We start from the raw sequence: 20,457 nt of genomic DNA on the forward strand, positions 1-20,457 counted from the left end.
TCTAGGAAGGGTGGATTTTGACACTGAAAAAGCTCCCATACCTCTGCCCTGATCTCTCCCACCCCCATCCCTGTGTTGACTCGTGCACCGCCACACCTCCTGTCCTGAGCTCCCCCCCCCTTACTTCCCAACCTCCCCTGAGGTCTGCATCCCCTCCTATTCACAAGCCCCGGGCTGGGACCACCACCCCCCACTTCATCCCATACTTAAAATGTCTTACAGGTACTGTCCTATTACAACCCCGCCCCCAACCTCCTGTCCTTATCCCACCTCCCCACAAGGGGGGGAGGAGAGATTGTGATACCACAGTACCTGTAAGAAATGTAAGTTACTTTCACCCCTGGTACTCTGCCCCACAGGCAAGTGGAAGGAACGTTCTTAAGGTTAGGGAGGTCTCTGGGTAAAGGAAGTGGGAGGAGGGGCTCAGATCCTTCCACTAACCCAGATCCCCCGGGTCGTGTAGGAGCCAGGAAAGTTCCCTACAATTGTGGGACTTTTCCCTTGCTATCAGCAAGGCACCTGCCCCTGGACTGAGAAAGGAAGCTGACTGGGGTTGACGCTCTGCCTAGCTCGGTTGTGAAACACACATACACAGCCTCACACACACACACAAGCAAGCACACAAGTGACGGCTAGAGAAGAGCAGGGGCTCGTGAGCTCTGCAAGCCAAGGACAGGAGAGGGGCGGCAGGATGCTGCCGGGGTCAGGTCTAGGAATTTGGATTCCTGGGTTCTGTTCCGTGGCATGGCTTATACACGGTGACCACAGCATTGGCCTGCGTCTTCAAGGCCTGAAAAATGCCTGTTCCTCTCAGGGGGGTGTCTATTGATTGTGAAACCTCCGCTCCGTGTTCCCTCTAACTTTTTTCCACAAAATGTGTAGAATAAATTTTGTGCCCCAAGGCACGTGCATCTGTGCACCACCAGTAGAAACACAGGCTGACGGCTGTGAGCACTCTGCTAATCAGCTGAGCAGCATTTGAATCTTTTTTGCGTGGCCCATGGTGCCAGATTAAACGCTGTGCTGATGATCTTTTAAAGCCCACAAATCCAGAGTCTGCCTTGACTCCCAATACCCCAGAGCAGCCCCTGGAATCTGAGCCTCTCTAGAAGTCACCTCTGGGTCTGCACATCCCTGTCTGTCTGGGGATGCAGCTCTGGGGCAGGAGCCACTAGATGGCTCTGGCTCTGGGAAGCAAAGCTCCGGTTTTTCTCTCTTAGCCTGTGCTGAAGAGGCTTTGCCAGCTTGCACTTCCACTTCCCGGTCGTGCAGCTGCTGTCTTCCCCGTCTGCCTGGTGCCTCCCTTCCTGCTCCCTGGGCCCCGGCGCTGTGGGATCCTGGGGACCAGCTCTGAGCATCCCCCGGTGCCTGGGAGGCCATTTGGACCAGCAGCAGCCAGGTGCTGGGGTTGAGAGCTGCTAGGCTCTGTCCCCGGCTCTGGGAGGGCCGTGGGGGCTGGTGGGTTGGAGCTGGGGGTAGCTGCTGGTGCTTAGGACTTGCCACGGGCAGCCCCTCCCGGTGGCTGTGCCCCTCTCTGCTCTGTGAGGTTTATCTTGGCACCCTGCAGGATTCTCCTGCTAGGTGACAGTACAAGAAACGCCAGGCTGGGGCGCGTGTGGACTCGTCCCCAGGGGCCTGGGCCGACCCCGCTCCTCGCCGGACACGACAGATCGCCCCCAAACCTCTCTGCAGCCGGGAGGAGCCTTTTCAGCTCCCCGTTTGCGCTCTAGTCCCCAGAGCCAGCCGCAACGTGGGGGCTGCTTCCCACGGACATTTTAGAAAGAAAAGAAGCCGGGTGCGTGCAGAGTCACCCTCCTGGTTTGGCAACATAATTCAAGAGGTTTTTTTTTCCCCTCCCTCAGAACTCTCAGGAGTCGACCCTTTTCGGGGGCTGGAGAAAAATCTCCCGCTTGCCCTGCCCAGTTCCCAAACCCACCAGCATCTCCTGGATGGAAGCACGGTGCCTCCTGGAACTCCAGGGCTCAGAGGACACGGCCGGGCCGCAAGGCATCCACAGAGGTGAGGGCGCTGGGGGAGCATCACTGAGCCATGCCCGTATCCCAGGGAGGCCGGGGTGAGCGCCCCCTGCTGCAGCCCAGGTCTGTCCCATCCCAGTGAGCTCAACAGCAGGCCCCAAGTTCTCACAGCTCCTTAAGGCTTTTTGTGGATGGGGGAATCTGCAACACACTGGAAATTATTCGGGTTTTGCACAGTACCAGGCAACATCCCCTTGTCAAAAATTCTACTGCCCCCCGGCAGACTGCCTGGAGGCCGGGTTATCAGGCCCCAGAGATGTGTGTGTGTGTGTAAGACACACCCAGGTTTCCAGAAAGAGGGGATGTCACAGGGTGGGTGTGCCCGGCCCCTTCCTTGGCAGGGTTTTACACCTCTCCGGCCCCTCACTGAGCATCCCACCCCATGTTCCAGTCCCTATGGGCAAGGTCCTCTCACTACACCCCTGCTCCCCTACAACAGTCCAGCCTTCTGGCCACAGTCAGTACAACAGCCCTTCTCTCAGGGTGGTGAGGCCCAGTGGCTAGAGTCCTTCCCTCAGGGCGGTGGGGCCTAGTGGCCTGACTCAGTTATCACACCCTTCCCTTAGGGCAGTGACTCCTAATGGCTAGAGTCAGTATCAATAGCTCCCTGTCCGAGGGCAGTAAGGCCTAGCGGCCAGAGTCAACAGTCACAGCACCTCCCTTGGGGGTTAATGGGATGAGGGCTCCAGGCCCTCCCTCTCCATCAGTCCCAGCCCAGGGCTCTGTCTGTGGTGTGCGTGTCCCACCATTAGCTCAGCAGGGAATTCACCAGCAACACACTGAGCTCTTGGGGGTTTTTTTAAACTCCCCACTTGGGCTAGTCCCTACCCACCTCCCTGACATCAACTTCTTTCATCCCCTCTGACTGGCATCTGCAGTTCAGGCCTCCCTTAGCATCTCCTTACAGCAGCAGCACCTTCCTCTGCAGCAATCAGCCTCAACTGAGCTGCTCCACCGGCCTTTATAGCCAGTCCCCAGCTGGAGCATGCTCAGTAGGGCTGTGGGGGGGCGGAGCTTTCTCATCCAGGTAGCGCCGGTTTACTTTTTCATGCCCAGTGCGGGGTTGGTGCCTCCCGCCACAGGGAGCTAGAGACCGTGATGGAAATCCAGAGCCAAGACTTCTGAAGCAACGGAAAATGCTTCAGGCTGGAAGCCGGGACAGAAGTTTTATAGTGTGACGAGACTTGCACTGTCATAACTGCACGAGTCCCTCCGGGCCATGGCACGCCTGGCTTGCACTGGCCTTAACTCGCTTTGGGCAGGAGCTGCGGCCCTTTGCCAGCCATCCCTCTGTGGTGAGCAGAGCAAAGGCTCCACCGGGCGGGAGGAGAGATTTCACTCCGCCCTGTTGAATCTCCCTGGCCGCTCTGCAGGCAAGGGGCTGGTGATGAGGACACAATCTGCCCCTTTCCAGGTCATAATGCCTTAGAATGCTATAGACTTCAGGGACAGCGGAGCTCCGGCCCAGGATCTCCCCGGCCCACTAACTCGGGGCCGAGTTAGAGCTCAGCTTTGAGAAACAGACACCCCATCTCCACCGACAGATGGACACACATGCCCCATCTCCCAGGGTATGTCTACACTACCCCGCTAGTTCGAACTAGCGGGGTAATGTATGCATACCGCACTTGCTAATGAAGCCCGGGATTTGAATTTCCCGGGCTTCATTAGCATAAGCGGGGAGCCGCCATTTTTAAATCCCCGCTGCTTCGAACCCCGTGTAGCGCGGCTACACGGGGCTCGAACTAGGTAGTTCGGACTAGGGTCCTATTCCGAACTACCGGTACTCCTCGTGAAACGAGGTGTACCGGTAGTTCGGAATAGGCACCCTAGTCCGAACTACCTAGTTCGAGCCCCGTGTAGCCGCGCTACACGGGGTTCGAAGCAGCGGGGATTTAAAAATGGCGGCTCCCCGCTTATGCTAATGAAGCCCGGGAAATTCAAATCCCGGGCTTCATTAGCAAGTGCGGTATGCATACATTACCCTCCTAGTTCGAACTAGGAGGGTAGTGTAGACATACCCCCACAGACAGAGGGAGAATCCAGCCCACCCCTAGGAGAGCTCTCCCATTGGTCCATTCCTCTCCCAGACAAACACTGGCTCCTAACTCGCAGCCTAGCTCATCACTGTGTCTGTGCAGTGCCCGGTGTGACGGGCCCTGATCTCAGTCACTGTGTGTCTGTGCAGTGCCTGGCGTGATGGGCCCTGATCTCAGTCACTGTGTGTCTGTGCAGTGCCCGGCGTGACAGGGCCCTGATCTCAGTCACTGTGTGTCTGTGCAGTGCCCGGCGTGACAGGGCCCTGATCTCAGTCACTGTGTGTCTGTGCAGTGCCCGACGTGACAGGGCCCTGATCTCAGTCACTGTGTGTCTGTGCAGTGCCCGGCGTGACAGGGCCCTGATCTCAGTCACTGTGTGTCTGTGCAGTGCCCGGCGTGACAGGGCCCTGATCTCAGTCACTGTGTGTCTGTGCAGTGCCCGGCGTGACAGGGCCCTGATCTCAGTCACTGTGTGTCTGTGCAGTGCCCGGCGTGACAGGGCCCTGATCTCAGTCACTGTGTGTCTGTGCAGTGCCCGGCGTGACAGGGCCCTGATCTCAGTCACTGTGTGTCTGTGCAGTGCCCGGCGTGACAGGGCCCTGATCTCAGTCACTGTGTGTCTGTGCAGTGCCCGGCGTGACAGGGCCCTGATCTCAGTCACTGTGTGTCTGTGCAGTGCCCGGCGTGACAGGGCCCTGATCTCAGTCACTGTGTGTCTGTGCAGTGCCCGGTGTGACGGGCCCTGATCTCAGTCACTCTGTGTCTGTGCAGTGCCCGGCGTGACAGGGCCCTGATCTCAGTCACTCTGTGTCTGTGCAGTGCCTGGCGTGATGGGCCCTCATCTCAGTCACTGATTTTTCTCTCTCCCAAGATTCCCCTCTCCGAGCTGTTAATTGTCTCCTGTTTCCTTCCCCCAGACCCTGAGCAGCTGTGCAGGGCGAAGGAGGAGAGTCCGTGGCAGGATGGAGCATTGTCAGGGAAGGCACCGGAGGGCCAGCGTGGGGCTGAGGCCCAGCTGGATGGAACACGGGGGGCGGGGAGCACTGGGTGCAAGACATGCCCTGAGTGCGGGAAGAGATTTGTCTGGGCCTCGCACCTGGCCCAGCACCGGCGCATGCACACGGGGGAGCGGCCGTTCCAGTGCGGCGAGTGCGGCAAGACCTTCAGCCGGAGCTCCCACCTGGTGAAGCACCAGGGCACCCACACCGGCGAGCGCCCCTACCGCTGCCCAGACTGCGGCCGCCGTTTCACCGACTCCTCCAACCTGGCCTCTCACCTGCGCAGCCATGCCGGCGACAAGCCCTACCGCTGCCTCCAGTGCGGGAAAAGCTTCGCCCGGCACGCCCACATCGCCATGCACCGCCGCACCCACACTGGCGAGCGCCCCTTCCCCTGCCCCGACTGTGGCAAGGCCTTCAGACAGCGCTCCGACCTGGTGGTCCACCGCCGCACCCACACCGGGGAGCGCCCCTACCAGTGCACCGTGTGTGGCAAGTGCTTTCGCATGAGATCCACCCTGACGGTGCACTGGCGCACCCACACCGGGGAAAAACCCTACCGCTGCCACCAATGCGGCAATGCCTTCACCCAGAACTCAGACTTCCTCATCCACCAGCGGGTCCACGCTGGAGACAAGGCCTACAAGTGCGAATAGTGCGACACGGCCTTTAGCCTCAACGCCAACCTCCTCGCCCACCAGCAGGCCCACGCCACTCCGGCCCACTAGTGCCCTGTCTGCGGAGCTGGCTTGGGGGCCAGCACCGAGCTTCCAAGCCACTGGAGCAGTGCCCACGGGGAGGAGATGCCCCACCAGTGCACGGCTTGCGGGAAAGCCTTCCAGCGCCAGGCTGCCCTGGCCAGGCACCAGAGGACTCACGGCCTGCTGAGGTCGCACAGCTGCTGCCAGTGCGGGAAAAGCTCCCCCCAGCTGTCAGCTCTCAGTGCCCATCTGACGACCCATGCTAGGGTGACGCCTTTCAGGTGCACCTGGAGAGAGAAGGGCTTCTGCCAGAGCTCAGCCCTGCTCAGGCACCAGAGGACTCACCCGGGCTTGGGGCTTGCCACGGCTCAGCCACGGGGCCAGAGATCCAGAGGGGTGGGTGCCAGGAAGCTGGGGGTGGGTGCCAGGAAGCTGGGGAAGAACTCTAGAGAGACAGTCCCTGAGGACTGGGATAGGGAGGAGCTGGGGGTGCCGGCTGGAGGATCAAGTGTGGAGTCTACTTGGCATCCCCTCTGAGTATCAGACATTGGGGCAAAGCTTGCTGGGGGCCCACAGGCGGGTGGGGGGCTGGGGAGTAGCTCTGGGAGCAGAACTGGCTCATGGATCTCACCCGCATGCTCCAGGTCTAACTCTGTGCCCTATTTGAGGCTCAGGAGGGAATTTCCCCCCCAGGCTCAGATAGACAAAGAGACCCTGGTGGATTTTCGCCTTCCTCTGCAGCGTGGGGCTCGGCTCACTGGGCGGCTTGAACGGGTGCAAACAGTGGATACTCAGTCCCTTGAAATCTTTAAACCCCGATTTGGGGACGTCGGTAGCTCAGCCAGAGGCTCTGGGCCTGTCACAGGAGAGGCTGGAGGGAGGCTCAGTGGCCCGCAAGGAGCAGGACATCAGACAACATGATCGTGATGGTCCCTTCTGGTCTTAAATTCTATGATCATTCAAACAAGGTGCTTTTTAATACAGCCAAATGCCAGGTCATCTTTCTGGGACCCAGGGATGCCGGCCAGACCAGCAGAGTGGGGAGGGTACCCTAGAAAGCAGAGGCCCTGACAGGATATAGGCAATTACATTATGCAGCACGGCGATTCAGAGGGTAACTCCTTCCTGCACTCTCTGAGCAGGGAAATACAAAGTCAGAGCAGAGAAGGGCTGTTCCCACTGCATGCAGCTTTAGGGAGACTGTGCCTGGATCCTGCGTCCAGTCCTGGTATCCACACTTCAATCAGGACATTGCCAAAAGACAGCCCCTTTCCAGCCAGTGAAAGGAAGTGCCCTTCGCCATGCCCTGTGGAACTCATTGCCGCTTGATGCATCCGAGTCCAAGACCTGAACACGTCTCAGGGAATGGATTGGGGGCGGATGGACAGAGGGCGCTTCACCCCTGCAGAGGAGCTGCACAGCAGGGTCCAGGAGGGCAAGGAGACTGTTTACGGCTATTCATCGTCGCTAGTCACGCCTGGCCTGTCTTCACAGCCTGACACAGCCGCAGGCCGGGAGCAAACCACCTCTTCCCACAGCTGCCCAACGCAGGCCCCACACTCCTCCCTCCGCACTGACTGCTCCTGGCCACTGTCAGAGCTGGGACACGGTTGCATGGGCCCCTGGGCTGTTCCAGGGTTGATGTTCTCCCTTCAGAGAGTGATCTCTTGGGGGCAGGGGCTCTCTCTTGGGTCTGTGTCCATGCAGTGCCCGGCCCAGCGGGCACTTGGCCCGTAGGCCCCACTGTAACTCAAATAAACAACAACAGCCCAGCCTGGCAGCGCCCGTGTGGTCGGGGGAGAGGGGACTGCAGGGGAGGACTGGCACTGTGGGGAAGGCGGAGTTTGGTAGGACTGGCTGGCTCATGGGGAATGGGCTAAGGGCCTCTCTCTGGCCTTCCCCAGGTCAGGGGCTGGGTGGCTTGGGGGGCAGGGAGTGTGACATGGGGCCTTTTCCCTTCTCCTTCCACTCGTTGGCCTGAGCCCAACTTCCGTGGCTGCAGAATCCAGTTTATCCACGTGCACACTGGCGACCCTGAGCATCCTGCCCTCACACCGTCTGCACAGCCAGACCTGAGCTTCCTCCTTGCCTTAGACCCCACGGACCCAGGGAGCGCACACGCCAGTGCCGCTAGGATCCAGCGCCCAGCAGGGGGCGATGCAGACCCCAAAGCCCCTCACCACACTCAGTGAATTGAGGGAATTCAGCCCTTGTCTCCCATCATGCCCCAGGAGGAGGCAGGCGGGTTTTCCCACAGTGCCTAATGCTCCCGGGAGTGGTGGGGGTGGGGGCTTGTTCCCAGGGATTGCTGTGTGGGGGTGGGAGGGGTAGGAGTTCTAGGCCTAGGACACACGGTGGAGGGGCAGAGGGAGTGCAGGGCAGAAAGCACAGCAGGATGAAGGAACGGGGAAGGGGATGTGGGATGAAGGGTAGTGGAGCTATGGGAGGGACGGAGACTGAGGGCTGCTGTCACGGCCACTGCCACTTGCCTTCCCGCTCTCCGGGCTGAGTTCCCTGCCCCCCCAGAAGGCTGAGATCCCTGCCCCCCCAGAAGGCTGAGATCCCTGCCCCGCCCAGTGGTATCCCAGGATCCCTGCCCCCCAGAAGGCTGAGATCCCTGCCCCGCCCAGTGGTATCCCAGGATCCCTGCCCCCCAGAAGGCTGAGATCCCTGCCCCGCCCAGTGGTATCCCAGGATCCCTGCCCCCCCAGAAGGCTGAGATCCCTGCCCCGCCCAGTGGTATCCCAGGATCCCTGCCCCCCCAGAAGGCTGAGATCCCTGCCCCGCCCAGTGGTATCCCAGGATCCCTGCCCCCCAGAAGGCTGAGATCCCTGCCCCGCCCAGTGGTATCCCAGGATCCCTGCCCCCCAGAAGGCTGAGATCCCTGCCCCGCCCAGTGGTATCCCAGGATCCCTGCCCCCCAGAAGGCTGAGATCCCTGCCCTGCCCAGTGGTATCCCAGGATCCCTGCCCCCCAGAAGCAGTACGAACACTGAAGCTCTTCAGGTCCAAGGAGAGTGCAGTTTAGGGCGCAGCATCCTGGGATAGCACTCCCCAGCTGGGATCAAACCCCCAAGCATTAGGTAAGCTCCCTTCAACAATGAAAGGGGGAATGTGCACACTGGTTGCTCCCCCAGGTAATAATTATTTACTCTGGGTTTGCTAGAAAGTAAAAGTGATTTTATGAAGTCGAAGCAGTAGGATTGAAGTGGTAATAAGTGAGAACAGGCAGAGCAAAGTAGGTTACAAATCAAAAGAAACAAAAACGGGTGGCTAATTCTCCACTGAATCCTCAGCACAAACTTTTCAAACTCACCCTAAAACCTCTTTTCCGGCTGCCCCTGCAAACTAGGCCTGTCTCCCCACTCTGGGATCTTTGGCTCCTTCCTTCAGGTGTAGCCCAGCTAAAAGACCCAGGCCTCTGCTTTCCTGTTCTTTTTTAAAGAATTGAGTCCACTCCCTGCCAACCGCTGCGTTGATATAAGGACGAGAGAGTTTGTTTAACAGTTGCTTATCGAGACTTTGAGGGTAACACCCTTGATTCCTCTCATTCAGACATTTGAAACCCACTCGATGGCTCCGTCTACATTGGCATGAATTTCCGGAAATGCTTAAAACAGAACAGTTTTCCGTTATAAGTATTTCCAGAAAAAGAGCGTCTACATTGGCAGGATGCTTTTCTGGAAAAGCCCTTTTTCTGGAAAAGCGTCCATGGCCAATGTAGACGCGCTTTTCCGGAAAAGAGCCCTGATCGTCATTTTCGCAATCGGGGCTTTTTTGCGGAAAACTCTACTGGGCTGTCTACACTGGTCCTTTTCTGGAACAGTTTTCTGAAAAAAGGACTTTTGCCCGAGCGGGAGCAGCATAGTTTTTCCAGAAAAGCAGCTGATTTCTTATAGTAGATCGTCAGTGCTTTTCCGGAAATTCAAGGGGCCAGTGTAGACAGCTCGCAGCTTATTCTGGAAAAGCGGCTGCTTTTCCGGAATAAGTGGCCCAGTGTAGACACAGCCCATATGTCTAACTTTACATGCGAAAATGATACACACATCAAAGTAAAATAAACAGAACCAGCCGCTCATGACTTGAAGATTGATGAGTTACACGAAAACATTTGCTCAAAGCACCTTTGAGTTACATAAATTAATGTCCATAGGCCCATTTTATAAAGCATGGGGGGAGGGGAGGCCCATCACACCATCCCAGCAAGTGCCCAGTGTGGAGTTTCACAGGGCAACACCTTCCCCCCGCCCCCGCTCACAGCAAGTGTCTCAGGCTCCCGACAGACTCAGGCAGGGCCTGCAACTGAGCAGTGCCCGTCACAAGCCCCCAGATCTGGGTAGATGCAAGGTCAAAATAAATAATAATGGGCTCTTGATGGGTCCATCCTGCAACCCCGGACGTGGTGCCTGCCCGAATGGCTTCCGACTCTCGTTTTGGACTCTCAAGTCCCCGAGTGCAGCCCCCTCAGTGCAGATAATACAGGGGCTCCAGGACGGGCTCCCCCCACCCCAAATGTCTTTGTGAGTTAGGCGGCCGAGACACTGAGCCCAGGGCTCTGAGTAGCTCCCATTTTCCTTCCCAGGGGGGTCACGCATCCATGCCTCCCCACGCACCTCCCCACCCGCCTCGTCGTTACATTCGGTTTATTCCAAAAACAGTCCTGACCAAACCCAGCAGCGTGAGGGCTCTCGGGGAGCAGTGACGCCCCAGCCGGGGGCAAGCCCGTGCCACTGAGCAACTAGGCCCATCCCTGCCATCTCTGCCCCTTAACAATGCCTGGGTTTGCCGCGGATCTGCTGGTGTGCGAGGGTGGTGGTGCACGTGGCTGGGGGAGGGGTATTGTTCCAATTGCACGGGGGTGGAGGGAGGGGTATGCACATGTGGGAAGTGACCCCTCCTTGTCCCTGAGAGCTGGGGAGAGGGGAGCTGGCTGTCAGCACCCCACCCCCGCTCCTGTCAAGGTGAGGGAGCCCCCTCACCCGCTGGACATCGTGGGCAGGGCATGGGGCAAGGGTTGCTGCCCGCCCCTGTGCCATTCCCCAGCCCGTCACGCCTGCTTCCCCCCCTCGCACCTTGGGTCCCACGAGGGCCGAACCCTGAGGCTGGTGCCGGGGCACATGAGCCAGAAGAAGGGGTAGAGCGGCTCGGCGAAGGGGGCGCCGGTGGCGAAGGAGAAGATGGGCTCCATGCCCTCGGCTTCGTAGAAGGTGACGCTCCCTCTATCCCAGTCCAGGAAGACGCCCAGGAGCTCAGGGCTGCGGCTTGGCGACAGGCTGGTCTCGGGGCAGGTGAGGGCTTGATACTGGCCCCGGAGGAGGCGCACGGCCCAGACGCCCTCCTCCTGCTCCAGGCTGAACCAGCCCTTCCTGCGCAGCGAGGCTCGCGCCACGCCCAGGGTCCAGTAGGCCTTGTCGCCCGCCTCCACCTCCACCTCCCAGTAGTGCCGGCCCGCACCGAGCCCCGCCGCACCCAGCACACAGCGGTACGTGTCGAAACGCTTGGGGTGGGGCGGCACGGCCCGCTGCTGCTCCCTCAGCCGCACACCGCGCCGGTCCGCGGACAGCTCCAAGCACATGTGGGCTGTCTCAGGGTCCAGAGTCACATCCGCTGGAGGAAGAGAAGGGAGTTAGACGGGCACTGCTGAGGCCTACAGCCGACACTTCACGGACCAAAGACCACCTGGCCACTGGCCACGTCCCCAGAGTACAGCCCCACCCCACACCAACATTCCCTCTAATCTTTTCCATCCATGTGTGGAATAATTTTATGTGCACCGAGGCATGTGTGCATGTGCACCACCAGGAGAAACACAAAACCGACCAATGGGCACTCAGCTAATCGGTGAGGCAGCATTGGAATCTCTCCTGATTGGCTGCAGAAGCCTCCAGCTTACAGGCAACACTGCCCCACACCATGGTCCCACCTCCAATACAAAGCTCCATTCTCTGTATCGCAGCCATGTCCCCACATTAGGGATGTAACTGTGTAGTCGAGTAACCGATTAACTGATAAGCAAAAGCTTATTGATTAATGTTACAGACTACATGCATTCCTGCCCCCCCACTCCTCCGCCCTTACCAATAAATGTATTAGCAGGCTGGTCAGCAGCCTGCTCAGTTCCAGTTTGCGACAGGTCCAGGACCTACCCCCACTGCGACTCTGCATTTAAAGTGCATTAGGAGCCAGGCTGGCAGGCAGCCTGGCTCAGTTCCAGCTCATGCAGGATCTAGGAGCTTAGACACACACCCCCAGTCAGGGGCTGCTGCCACCCCGCGTTGCTGCCTCTGTATCAGAGGCAACAGTGCGGGGTGACAGGCAGCCAGTCCGTGAAAGGAGCTGGTTTTTAAACTGTCTCCTCTAGCAGACCAGCTCCCGCCTGGCACCCTGTGCTGCTGCCTCTGATACAGAGGCAGCAGCGTGGAGTGGCAGGGGGCTGCTCGGGATTGGGGCTGGAGCACACTGGATGCCGGCCCCACCCCTGGGGACTATAAAATAGTCAAGTAACCGATAAGAATTCATGAGGTTAATCGACTATTCAATTAAATGATATTAAACATCCCTATCCGACTGTGGGCCTACCTCTCTCTATGTGCACACCCATACGACCACAACCTGCACCCTCCTCTAACTGCAAATCGATACCAAGGCCAGAAAGGACGACTGTCAATCTGGTCTGACTTCCTGAGTAACACAGCACCTTAAGATGCAAATGTTCCCTCTAATTTTTTCCATCCATGGGCAGAATAAATTTTGTTCTGTGCACCAAGGCATGCACAGATGTGCACCACCAGTAGAAAGCCATTCTGCTGGCTGTGGACACTCTGTTGATCAGCTGGGAGGCATTGGAATTGCTTGTGGGTGGCTGCCCAAGCGCTCAGCTTACAGGGATGTCTCTGAACTAATTTCTGTTTGAACTGGAAGGGATCTTTTAGGAGAAAAAATAAACCATCCAAACCTGAATTAAAAATTGCCAGTGATGGAGAATCTACCACAGTCACCCCCACTGTTAAAAAGTCACATTGTATTCACAGTCTGAGGTTGTCTTCAACTAGCCGCCACTGGATCTTGTCAGACCTTGCTCTGCTCGCCGGAAGAGGCCTCTATTATTAAACATTTGCTCCCCGGGTAAGTCCTTTCAGACTCTAATCAAGTCACCCCCAAGCCTACCGACAGGGAGTGCAAAGGGGAAAACTGCCCCAGGGCCCAGCAATACAAAAGGCTTAGAGCGTGGCCACTGCTGCTGTGGTGCCCGGAGCTCCAAGCCCTTTAAATCACTGCCGGAGCACAGTGCAGTGCGCTCTAGGCAGCACTGAGGACTGGGGGCAGGAAGGGGGGGCCGCAGAGGGTTGTCTGCCTTGGCCCCACCCCTTCTGCTTGAGGCTCCGCCCCTTCCAGGGCCCCCTCTTACCTTGCTCAGGGGCCTGGTGAGGCTGTCAACCCTGAACCTTTTCTTTGTCCAGCTACAGTGACTGAGCTCCTAGACTCTCACTAGATGGCAGATTTTCAGCCCTTCCTGTGGCTCTTCCTGACCCCTCTTCAGTTTATCAACATCCTGCTGGAATTGTGGGCACTAGAACCGGATGCAGGATTCCAGCTGGGGCTGCACCCGTGTTAAATAGAAAGGCAGAATAACCTCGCTGCCCCTACTCCAGATTCCCCTGTTTATGCATCCGAGTATCAAGTTAACCCCCCACCCTTTTAATGGAGGGTTTATTCCTCTGTTCTCTCTGGGATCCCCAGCAATTTCCATTTCCACTCACTCTTAAATCTCTGTAGCATTGTCCTCATCTCCAGGCAATGTTCCGGGAAGCTGTATCTAGTCTTCACGTCAGTGGGCCTGGCTTCTGGCTCCCAGAGTCGGGCCGTTTCAGCTCTACCAGGAGAAATGCCTTGTTATCTCAGCTCCCAGCACAACCGCCCTTGCAGAAATGGAAGGGAGATGGACCGCAGCTACCTACCTGCTCAGCGAATGCCTCGCCCACTGCAGAGGGGAAAGGGAAAAGAATCAGTGTCGGCTGTGGAAAAGGCTTGTTTAGCAAATAAACATTTTTAAATTTGGGGTTTTGTCCAACCTCCCCCCACACCTCACCTTGCATGTCTGAATACAACAAAATCTTTTTCTGCAGAGGGAAACAGCTCTCCTCCGGGGCAGCCTGCATACTGAACTCCTCATCCCTAGCCCCACCCCAGAGCAATGATTTAAAGGCAGCGTGTACATTTTCATTTTATTTTCCAAATAACAAATATGCATTGAGTTAAGGACCCTAGCAATGCTGGGTAAATTGTCTAGTCATTTCCCAATCGGCTCTACCAATGGGCATCAGTTAACAGGTAGCAGGTTTAAAACGAACAAAAGGAAGTCTTTCTTCCTGCAGCGCACAGTCAACCTGTGGAACTCCTTGCCGGAGGATGTGGTAAAGACCAGAACTTTAACAGGGTTCAAAAAAGAACCAGATAAATTCATGAAGGTCCATCAACTTATTAACTGGGATGGGCAGGTGTAGGGATAACATATCAATGTATTAAAAATGTGATTCCCCCAAATGGAAGTGACTCCCCATAATTTGTTCCCCACAACTTAAAGTGTTTAGATTTATTATTAATTCTTCTTCTTATTATTATTATTATTATTATTATTGTTTGTTAAGATTGTTAAATGTTTAGATTTATTATTATTATTGCCCCTTTAGAATATAATGTATTAGGTCACATAACTTAGAACTGTTAAGAATATAATCCTATGTAGCCAGAAACAGCCCCCCCCCCCCCCCGTGCCCCAGGGCATGCTCAAGCTTGTGCAAGGGGCTGCTTGAAATAACTTTGTATTAGAACCCTATATAGAAAACTTGTAGCAGAATAAGATGTTCCCCCACTCTCTTTCCCCCACTCTGTAATTAATTGCCCTGTTGAATGAATGAGGTGTGAATGAGTAAGACTTGGGAGCCAAGCACCTCCAGACAGCTACACCAGTTGAAGGGGGGTGGAAGCCAGACCCAAGCTGTCAAGTGGGCTGAAGAAAGAAGACCAGACATATTGACGGCCTTGGGGATTAGAAGCAGGCACCTTCTTTGGAAAACACCCTCTCTGCAGCACAAAGGGACCAACGGACACAGACCCAGAGTTTGAATCTGGGATATATATTTGCATATGAGAGGGATGCTATAAAAGTGAGGTGTCTTGCAGAGGACCCCGGGTTTCGTCTTGTCACCATCGGAGCATCGATCCGGATCGGCAGAAGCCCGGCTCCACCCCTTCCCCATCTAACTCACCTGGCCAGTGCAGTTAAGGGGAGCAACTTGTTGGTAACAACAGCAAGACGGAGTGTGCTTGTGTGTGTGTGTGTGTGAGTGCATGAGTGACTTATATATATATATCATATGCATATGATAACTGTTAATTATTCTATGTGTGATCAGTAAATGTGGCGTGTTGCCTTATCCCCCTGAAAAAGATCCCGAGTACTTCTTTTAAGTACAACACAGGGATGGTGCCCCTAGCCTCTGTTGGTCAGAGGCTGGGAATGGGTGGCAGGGGAGGATCAATTGATGATTCCCTGTTCTGTTCCCTCCCTCTGGGGCACCTGCCATTGGCCACTGTTGGCAGACAGGACACTGGGCTAGATGGACCTTTGGTCTGATCCAGTCTGGCCGTTCTTATGTTCTCAACAGAGATGGAAGCTGAGGCCCCCAGAAGGAACAGTCACACAGAGGTGGCAGGGTGGGATTAAAACCCAGGCATCCCACATCGCTGCCCAGTGCCTTCCTCGCCTAACCACCCCACCTCCACATCCGACCCACTCTCACCTCTAGCAGCTGCACAGACGACTGCCGGCTTTTGTCCTCCAGCTCTGTGATGAGCTTGCCCAGGGCAGAGCACTGCTCCGAGAGGTCAGCGAGAATGGCCCATGCTCTCTGCATAAAGCCCTCCTCCTCCTTTGCCAGCTTCTCCAGCAGCAGCTGCTCCTCCTCCGACAGGAACTGGCGGATCTTCTCGAACTCGGAGACGATGATCTGGCGCTGGACCTGCACTTTCTCCTGCCGGAAGAAGTCCAAATCCCATCTGGGCGGAGGAAAAACTGCCTGCTGCTTACACGCCAACCAGCCAGCCAGCCTGCCTCTCCCCACCCGGAACATGGGTTTGAAACACAGAGAAAGTGCGGAGAAAGGGGTAGTTGGATAATTGCCCCCTTTGCTCCCCTGTCTCTGGTCGGCAGCCCTGAGCACGGCTATTGAATTGCACTCAGTTACCTCTGTCCTAAGCCCAATAACTTGTGAATCACCAAAGTGTTTTCCTGATAGGCATCCTGTCTAGATGGAAAGCCATTAAGAGATGGAGCGTCCACCAATTCCCCTAGGAATTTGCTCCAGAGGTTAATTGCCCTTGGTGTTAATAATTTGCGCCTTCTACCTCATTTGAATTGGTCTGGCTTCTGCTCCCGGCTCTCGTTCTGCCATTTGCTGCTAGATCAAAGAGCCCTTCAGTAGCCAACGTTTTCTCCCACAGAGGTATTTCGGCACCACCCTCAAATCACCTGTCTTCTTTTTGGGAAGTGAAGGGGGCTGAGCTGTTAAGTCTCCCAGGGAATCGTTGGCCCCAAAGGGGGAACTTCATATGTTGGCTCCAAATATGAGGAAGATCTTAATTCCATTCGGAAACGTCCCATCAAAAATCAGGAATGAAGATCTGTCCGGAGTGGGGTGGGGTGGGGTGGGGTGGGGGGAAATATACTGGCCTACCTTCCAGTCTGGAGTAGAGGATGTTAAAGCTGTTCACACAGCTGCAACAGATTTTGAGCTGTTCACAATGGTCTAGAGCAGCGGTTCCCAAACTTTTCGGCATCACGCCCCTCCCTTTTTGATTTTTGAGAAACACTCATGCCCCCCACCTCCAATAGCATCAAAATTTGTTGAGCAAAAAAAAAAAGGGGGGAGGGGGGGGTGACCGGGACTGAAAATAGCAGCAAAACTTAGAGGGGGGAGAATTGAAGGGGGGGGCTGGATTTCTTCACACACACACACCCCAGTTTGGGAACCCATGGTCTAGAGTCTATATCTTGATTGGGTTACTGTGAAGTTCACAGTCGTAATGGATCTATCCAGCTTGATAGCAGGGCCGGAGGCAGATTACGGTTTTGTGGGGCCCTAGGCCAGAGCAAGTGGGGTCCCCTCCCTACTCCTTCTACTTGCAGCACCCTCCACCCCTTGGGGGGCAGAGCATGAGGGCTTTCCCGCTCCCCAGCAGGAGAGCCAGGCAGATGGGTGGGGCGGGTAGGGGCAAAGGGGGTGCCCAATTGACCAGACTCCCTGTGCTTGGGCCCCGTTGAGCCAGTGGCTAATCTGCCACTGAGCAGGGATGTGGGGAAAGGTACTTGGGGAGGGGGAGATGGATCCAGGGATGTGCTTCTCGGAAACACTGGAAGAACAATGCAAGAGCCATTCGCTTTGGTGCCCTGGCTCAGCCCTGCCAGACAGGTTTGCCCAGGCATGGCTCAGACCTGTGGAGGGAGGGAGGTTCAGCACTCAAGGGCGAGAGAAAGGTCCCGCAGCGCTAAGGAGAGCTAGCCGGGGGGGAAGTCAGACCCTGGGAGAGAGGGAGAGTTGGCAGGTTTCCAGGAAAGGGGGGGATGTGCTCGGAGACCTTTTATCATCTCTGGATCCTTCTGGGTTTGTCCCCAGGGCCACACCCACAGCACGGCTGCTATAAGACGTCTGCCCGGCTTTGGAATGGGCCACTAGGCCAGTGCTCCCACATGGAGGAGACACGGGGTCTGAGCGCAGCAGACTCTCAGGATCCCACGCAGACCGATGGAGGTTCAAAGCCCACGCAGAGGGTCCCCCAGGGGACAGAGGAGCCGCATCCTAGAGCCGGGACAGCCACGTCCCCTTACAGCTGTGCTAACATGTTCTCTGGTCCCCACAACAGCTACGGCACTTGCATGGGTCTATCTACCCCTGGGAGCCTGCCAGTGGGGACGGGGCGTCCGTCTCAAAGCTCCGCTCTAGCTCGGCCAGGAGTTACCGGGCTGGTGGCAGGAATCACTGGGGGAATTCTCCGGCCTGGAATAGGCGGGAGGCCTGGCCAGAGGGTCACACAGAGCCCTGCTGGCTTGGACAGCTACAGTCACGGGGCTAAAAGGGCCCCTGGCTGAGTCCCCACCGATCCCTGAGCCGGGGTCATCGCTAAACACAGACCGAGTCGCCAGCCCGTTCCTGGCTCTCATTCGTTCGCATCACGGCAGCCGCGGGGGCCCTGCTGAGCTGACGCCGGGCGACCCAGACTCCAGGAGGTTGGGGTGAACTGGCCTAGATTTTCAGGGAGACACTCACCTGCCATTCCTTGACCTTCCTGGCCTCCTTGGTCTCCAGACGCTTGGCAGCTTCCATCTTCTCCCTGAGCAGAGTCAGGGCTTGCTGGACTCTGGCCTGAGGGGGAAGAGCAGCACCGGTCAGGGCAGGAGGGCCTCTTGGGGGGCCATGCCCCTGCCAGTGTGCTGACCTGTGACCTGTGGAGGAGGCTGTACAGCTGCTACTGCCTCTCAGCGAATGCCCCCTGGCCTGGGAGCGCCAGCAGGAGCGGCGTGGGGTTAAGATCCACAGGCCTGGGGCGCCTGAACGGGGTGAAGGGACGGAGAAGTGGGGGAGGTGGAGTCTTGGGGCAAGAGGCGGTTCAGGAGAGGGGGTCTTGGGGCAAAGGGATGGTGCAGGGGAAAGGCTGGTGGTGCAGGGGAAAAGCCTCAGGGGAAAGGCTGGTGAAGGAGGAGGGGCCACGGTTTGGGAGTGCCACTTTTAGGGCACTTCCGGTGCATCTGCCTGGGATCAGTCGCCCAGGGTGGCCTGTAAAAGCACACCACAGGCTCCTCTATAAATAAAGCTTCTCCGCAGGCTGGCTTAGAAGTTCCCCTGCCCAAAGAAAAACAGTCTCTTTTTCTCGGCATGGATAATTTTGTGGAAAATATTCATGGTTCCCCCTCCCCCACTCGGTGGCTATGAAGAAACCCCGGAGTCGTTTTTCACTCTGTTTGTGTCAGAGCCGGGACCTGAACCAGGAACCCTGAGGGCCGGCGCAGGGCATGGACAAGCAGCCCAGGCTGCCCCCTGCTGTGGGAACAGCACTTTCTCAGACACAAGAGAAGATTTTCCAACGCAGTGGCGGCCGTTGCGAGGAGCCCCCAGTTGCGCCGGTGGCTGTGATTCGCACTCAGCTCACCAGGAGCCCCGGCACGGGTGGATTCTCACCTTGTGGGCTTGGGCAGCCTCCTCCAGGGGTGCCACCCTGTGTTCCCGGTGCTGTTGGGACTCCCGGCACACCAAGCAGATAGCCTTCCCGTCCTCCTCACAGAACAGCTTCAGCTTCTCCTGGTGGTGCTGGCAGAGCGGCTCCGCCCGCTCCTCTCCCCCCGCCGCCCTCAGCTTCAGGATGCTCTCTACCATGTTGGCCAGCACCCGGTTGGGCCGGAAATTGTCGTCCTTGAACTGCCCTTTGCAGACGGGGCACCGGAAGGGCCGACCGGGGCTTTCCTGCCCCCACGTCTCACAGTGCCGGTGGATGCAGGCCCGGCAGAAGTTATGCCCACAGTCGATGCTCACTGGCTCGGTGAAGAACTCCAGGCAGATGGGGCAGACGGCCTCCTCCTGCAGCTTCTCCACCGGGCTTGCCGAGGCCATGGTGCCGCTCTAGGGCCGCCCTGTAACACAGAGTGCGGTGCTCCTGGCGCACGCACAGAAAGGAGAGGAAAACATTCAACTCTCTTGCGGGAAGGGTGCAGCGCCAGGCTACTTGAAGTCCTAGAATTCAGAGCACAACTCCTGGAGAATCCCACAAGGCAGGCGGCTCCCTACGGCAGCGAGGCCCAGGCCACTCAGCTTGCTCTAGGGCCTGGGCAGTCTGTCTGCAGACTAACTGCAGTCTCCCAGGGGGGCTGACAGTCTGTGTGGGACCCTGGGCATGGTGGGGGGAGGGGCCAGCTCTGCGCTCCCAGAAGGGGCAGGACTTTGGGCAGAAGGAGGGGGACAGCCAGCCTCTCAGGGCTGCCCGGAGTGTGGTGTGTCCCTCCAGCCCTCAGAGCCACCCGGAGCACACAGCAGAGAGCTCCGGCGGCGATTTAAAGGACCCACCCCCCCCGCCACACACTCACTGCTGTAGTCGTACAGCAGTGGCCAGGAGCCCCGGGGGCCCTTTAAATCATTGGGCCTCAGAGCAATTGCCTTCTCTGTTCCCCTCCCCCGGTCAGGAGGCCTGCAGTCTCCCCTGAGAAGCACTTTCCCCTCGAGAGCCCATTAGCCTGCAAACAGTCTCACCAACAACAACCGTAACGTGTTAACTTGCAGTGCACACACAGACCTCAACACACCACACAGACCCAAGAGCCTTGGTAGAGGTCCGACCACCCTTGCTTATGGAGACCCAACTCCTACCTAGGAAGAGGGACCTTGCTCAGAAGGTGAGTTTGCCGGCAAATGTAACCCCCCTCCAGACAGGGCATGGTATGAGTCTGTTACAGCTCAGCCTTTTCAGCTCTCGCTGTACGGACCCATCACCGCAGTATCGGCTGCAGGGCGAGGCGAGGGAGGCACTTGTCTTGGGTGCGTAGCTGAGGGGGCGCAACCTAAGCACTGGCGACAGCCCCCAAAACAATTCACGGACTTGCTCAAGCCTGCTGGGGTTGGGCAAGACGCCAGCTACAG

At 57.3% G+C, this 20,457-nt stretch overlaps 2 protein-coding genes across 5 annotated transcripts in view; one reads left to right on the forward strand and one right to left on the reverse strand.

Moving 5' to 3' along the window:
* The first annotated feature begins 1,241 nt into the window (after positions 1–1,241).
* On the forward strand, positions 1,242–7,547 carry LOC106731639 (uncharacterized). The gene is made up of 3 exons (XM_075929107.1): positions 1,242–1,399; positions 1,863–2,019; positions 4,993–7,547. The coding sequence occupies exons 2-3, from the start codon at positions 1,950–1,952 to the stop codon at positions 5,727–5,729; spliced, it is 807 nt and encodes a 268-aa protein (XP_075785222.1). The 5' UTR covers positions 1,242–1,399; positions 1,863–1,949; the 3' UTR covers positions 5,730–7,547.
* A 1,384-nt stretch (positions 7,548–8,931) lies between these two features.
* The window catches only part of LOC102461502 (E3 ubiquitin-protein ligase TRIM58-like), a 39,293-nt gene continuing 27,767 nt past the window's right edge, over positions 8,932–20,457 (reverse strand). For all 4 annotated transcript variants that reach the window (XM_075929026.1, XM_075929024.1, XM_075929023.1 and 1 more), the window contains 6 exons: positions 19,009–19,480; positions 18,100–18,195; positions 15,577–15,807; positions 13,732–13,754; positions 13,534–13,646; positions 8,932–11,380 (listed from right to left, as the gene is read on the reverse strand). In XM_075929026.1, the coding sequence (XP_075785141.1) occupies positions 10,821–11,380; positions 13,534–13,646; positions 13,732–13,754; positions 15,577–15,807; positions 18,100–18,195; positions 19,009–19,437 (1,452 nt within the window). In that variant the 5' untranslated portion in view covers positions 19,438–19,480 and the 3' untranslated portion in view covers positions 8,932–10,820. The remainder of the gene's footprint in view (positions 11,381–13,533; positions 13,647–13,731; positions 13,755–15,576; positions 15,808–18,099; positions 18,196–19,008; positions 19,481–20,457) is intronic.

The sequence above is a fragment of the Pelodiscus sinensis genome, chromosome 4, assembly GCF_049634645.1.
Source record: "Pelodiscus sinensis isolate JC-2024 chromosome 4, ASM4963464v1, whole genome shotgun sequence".
Lineage (NCBI taxonomy): Eukaryota > Metazoa > Chordata > Testudines > Trionychidae > Pelodiscus > Pelodiscus sinensis.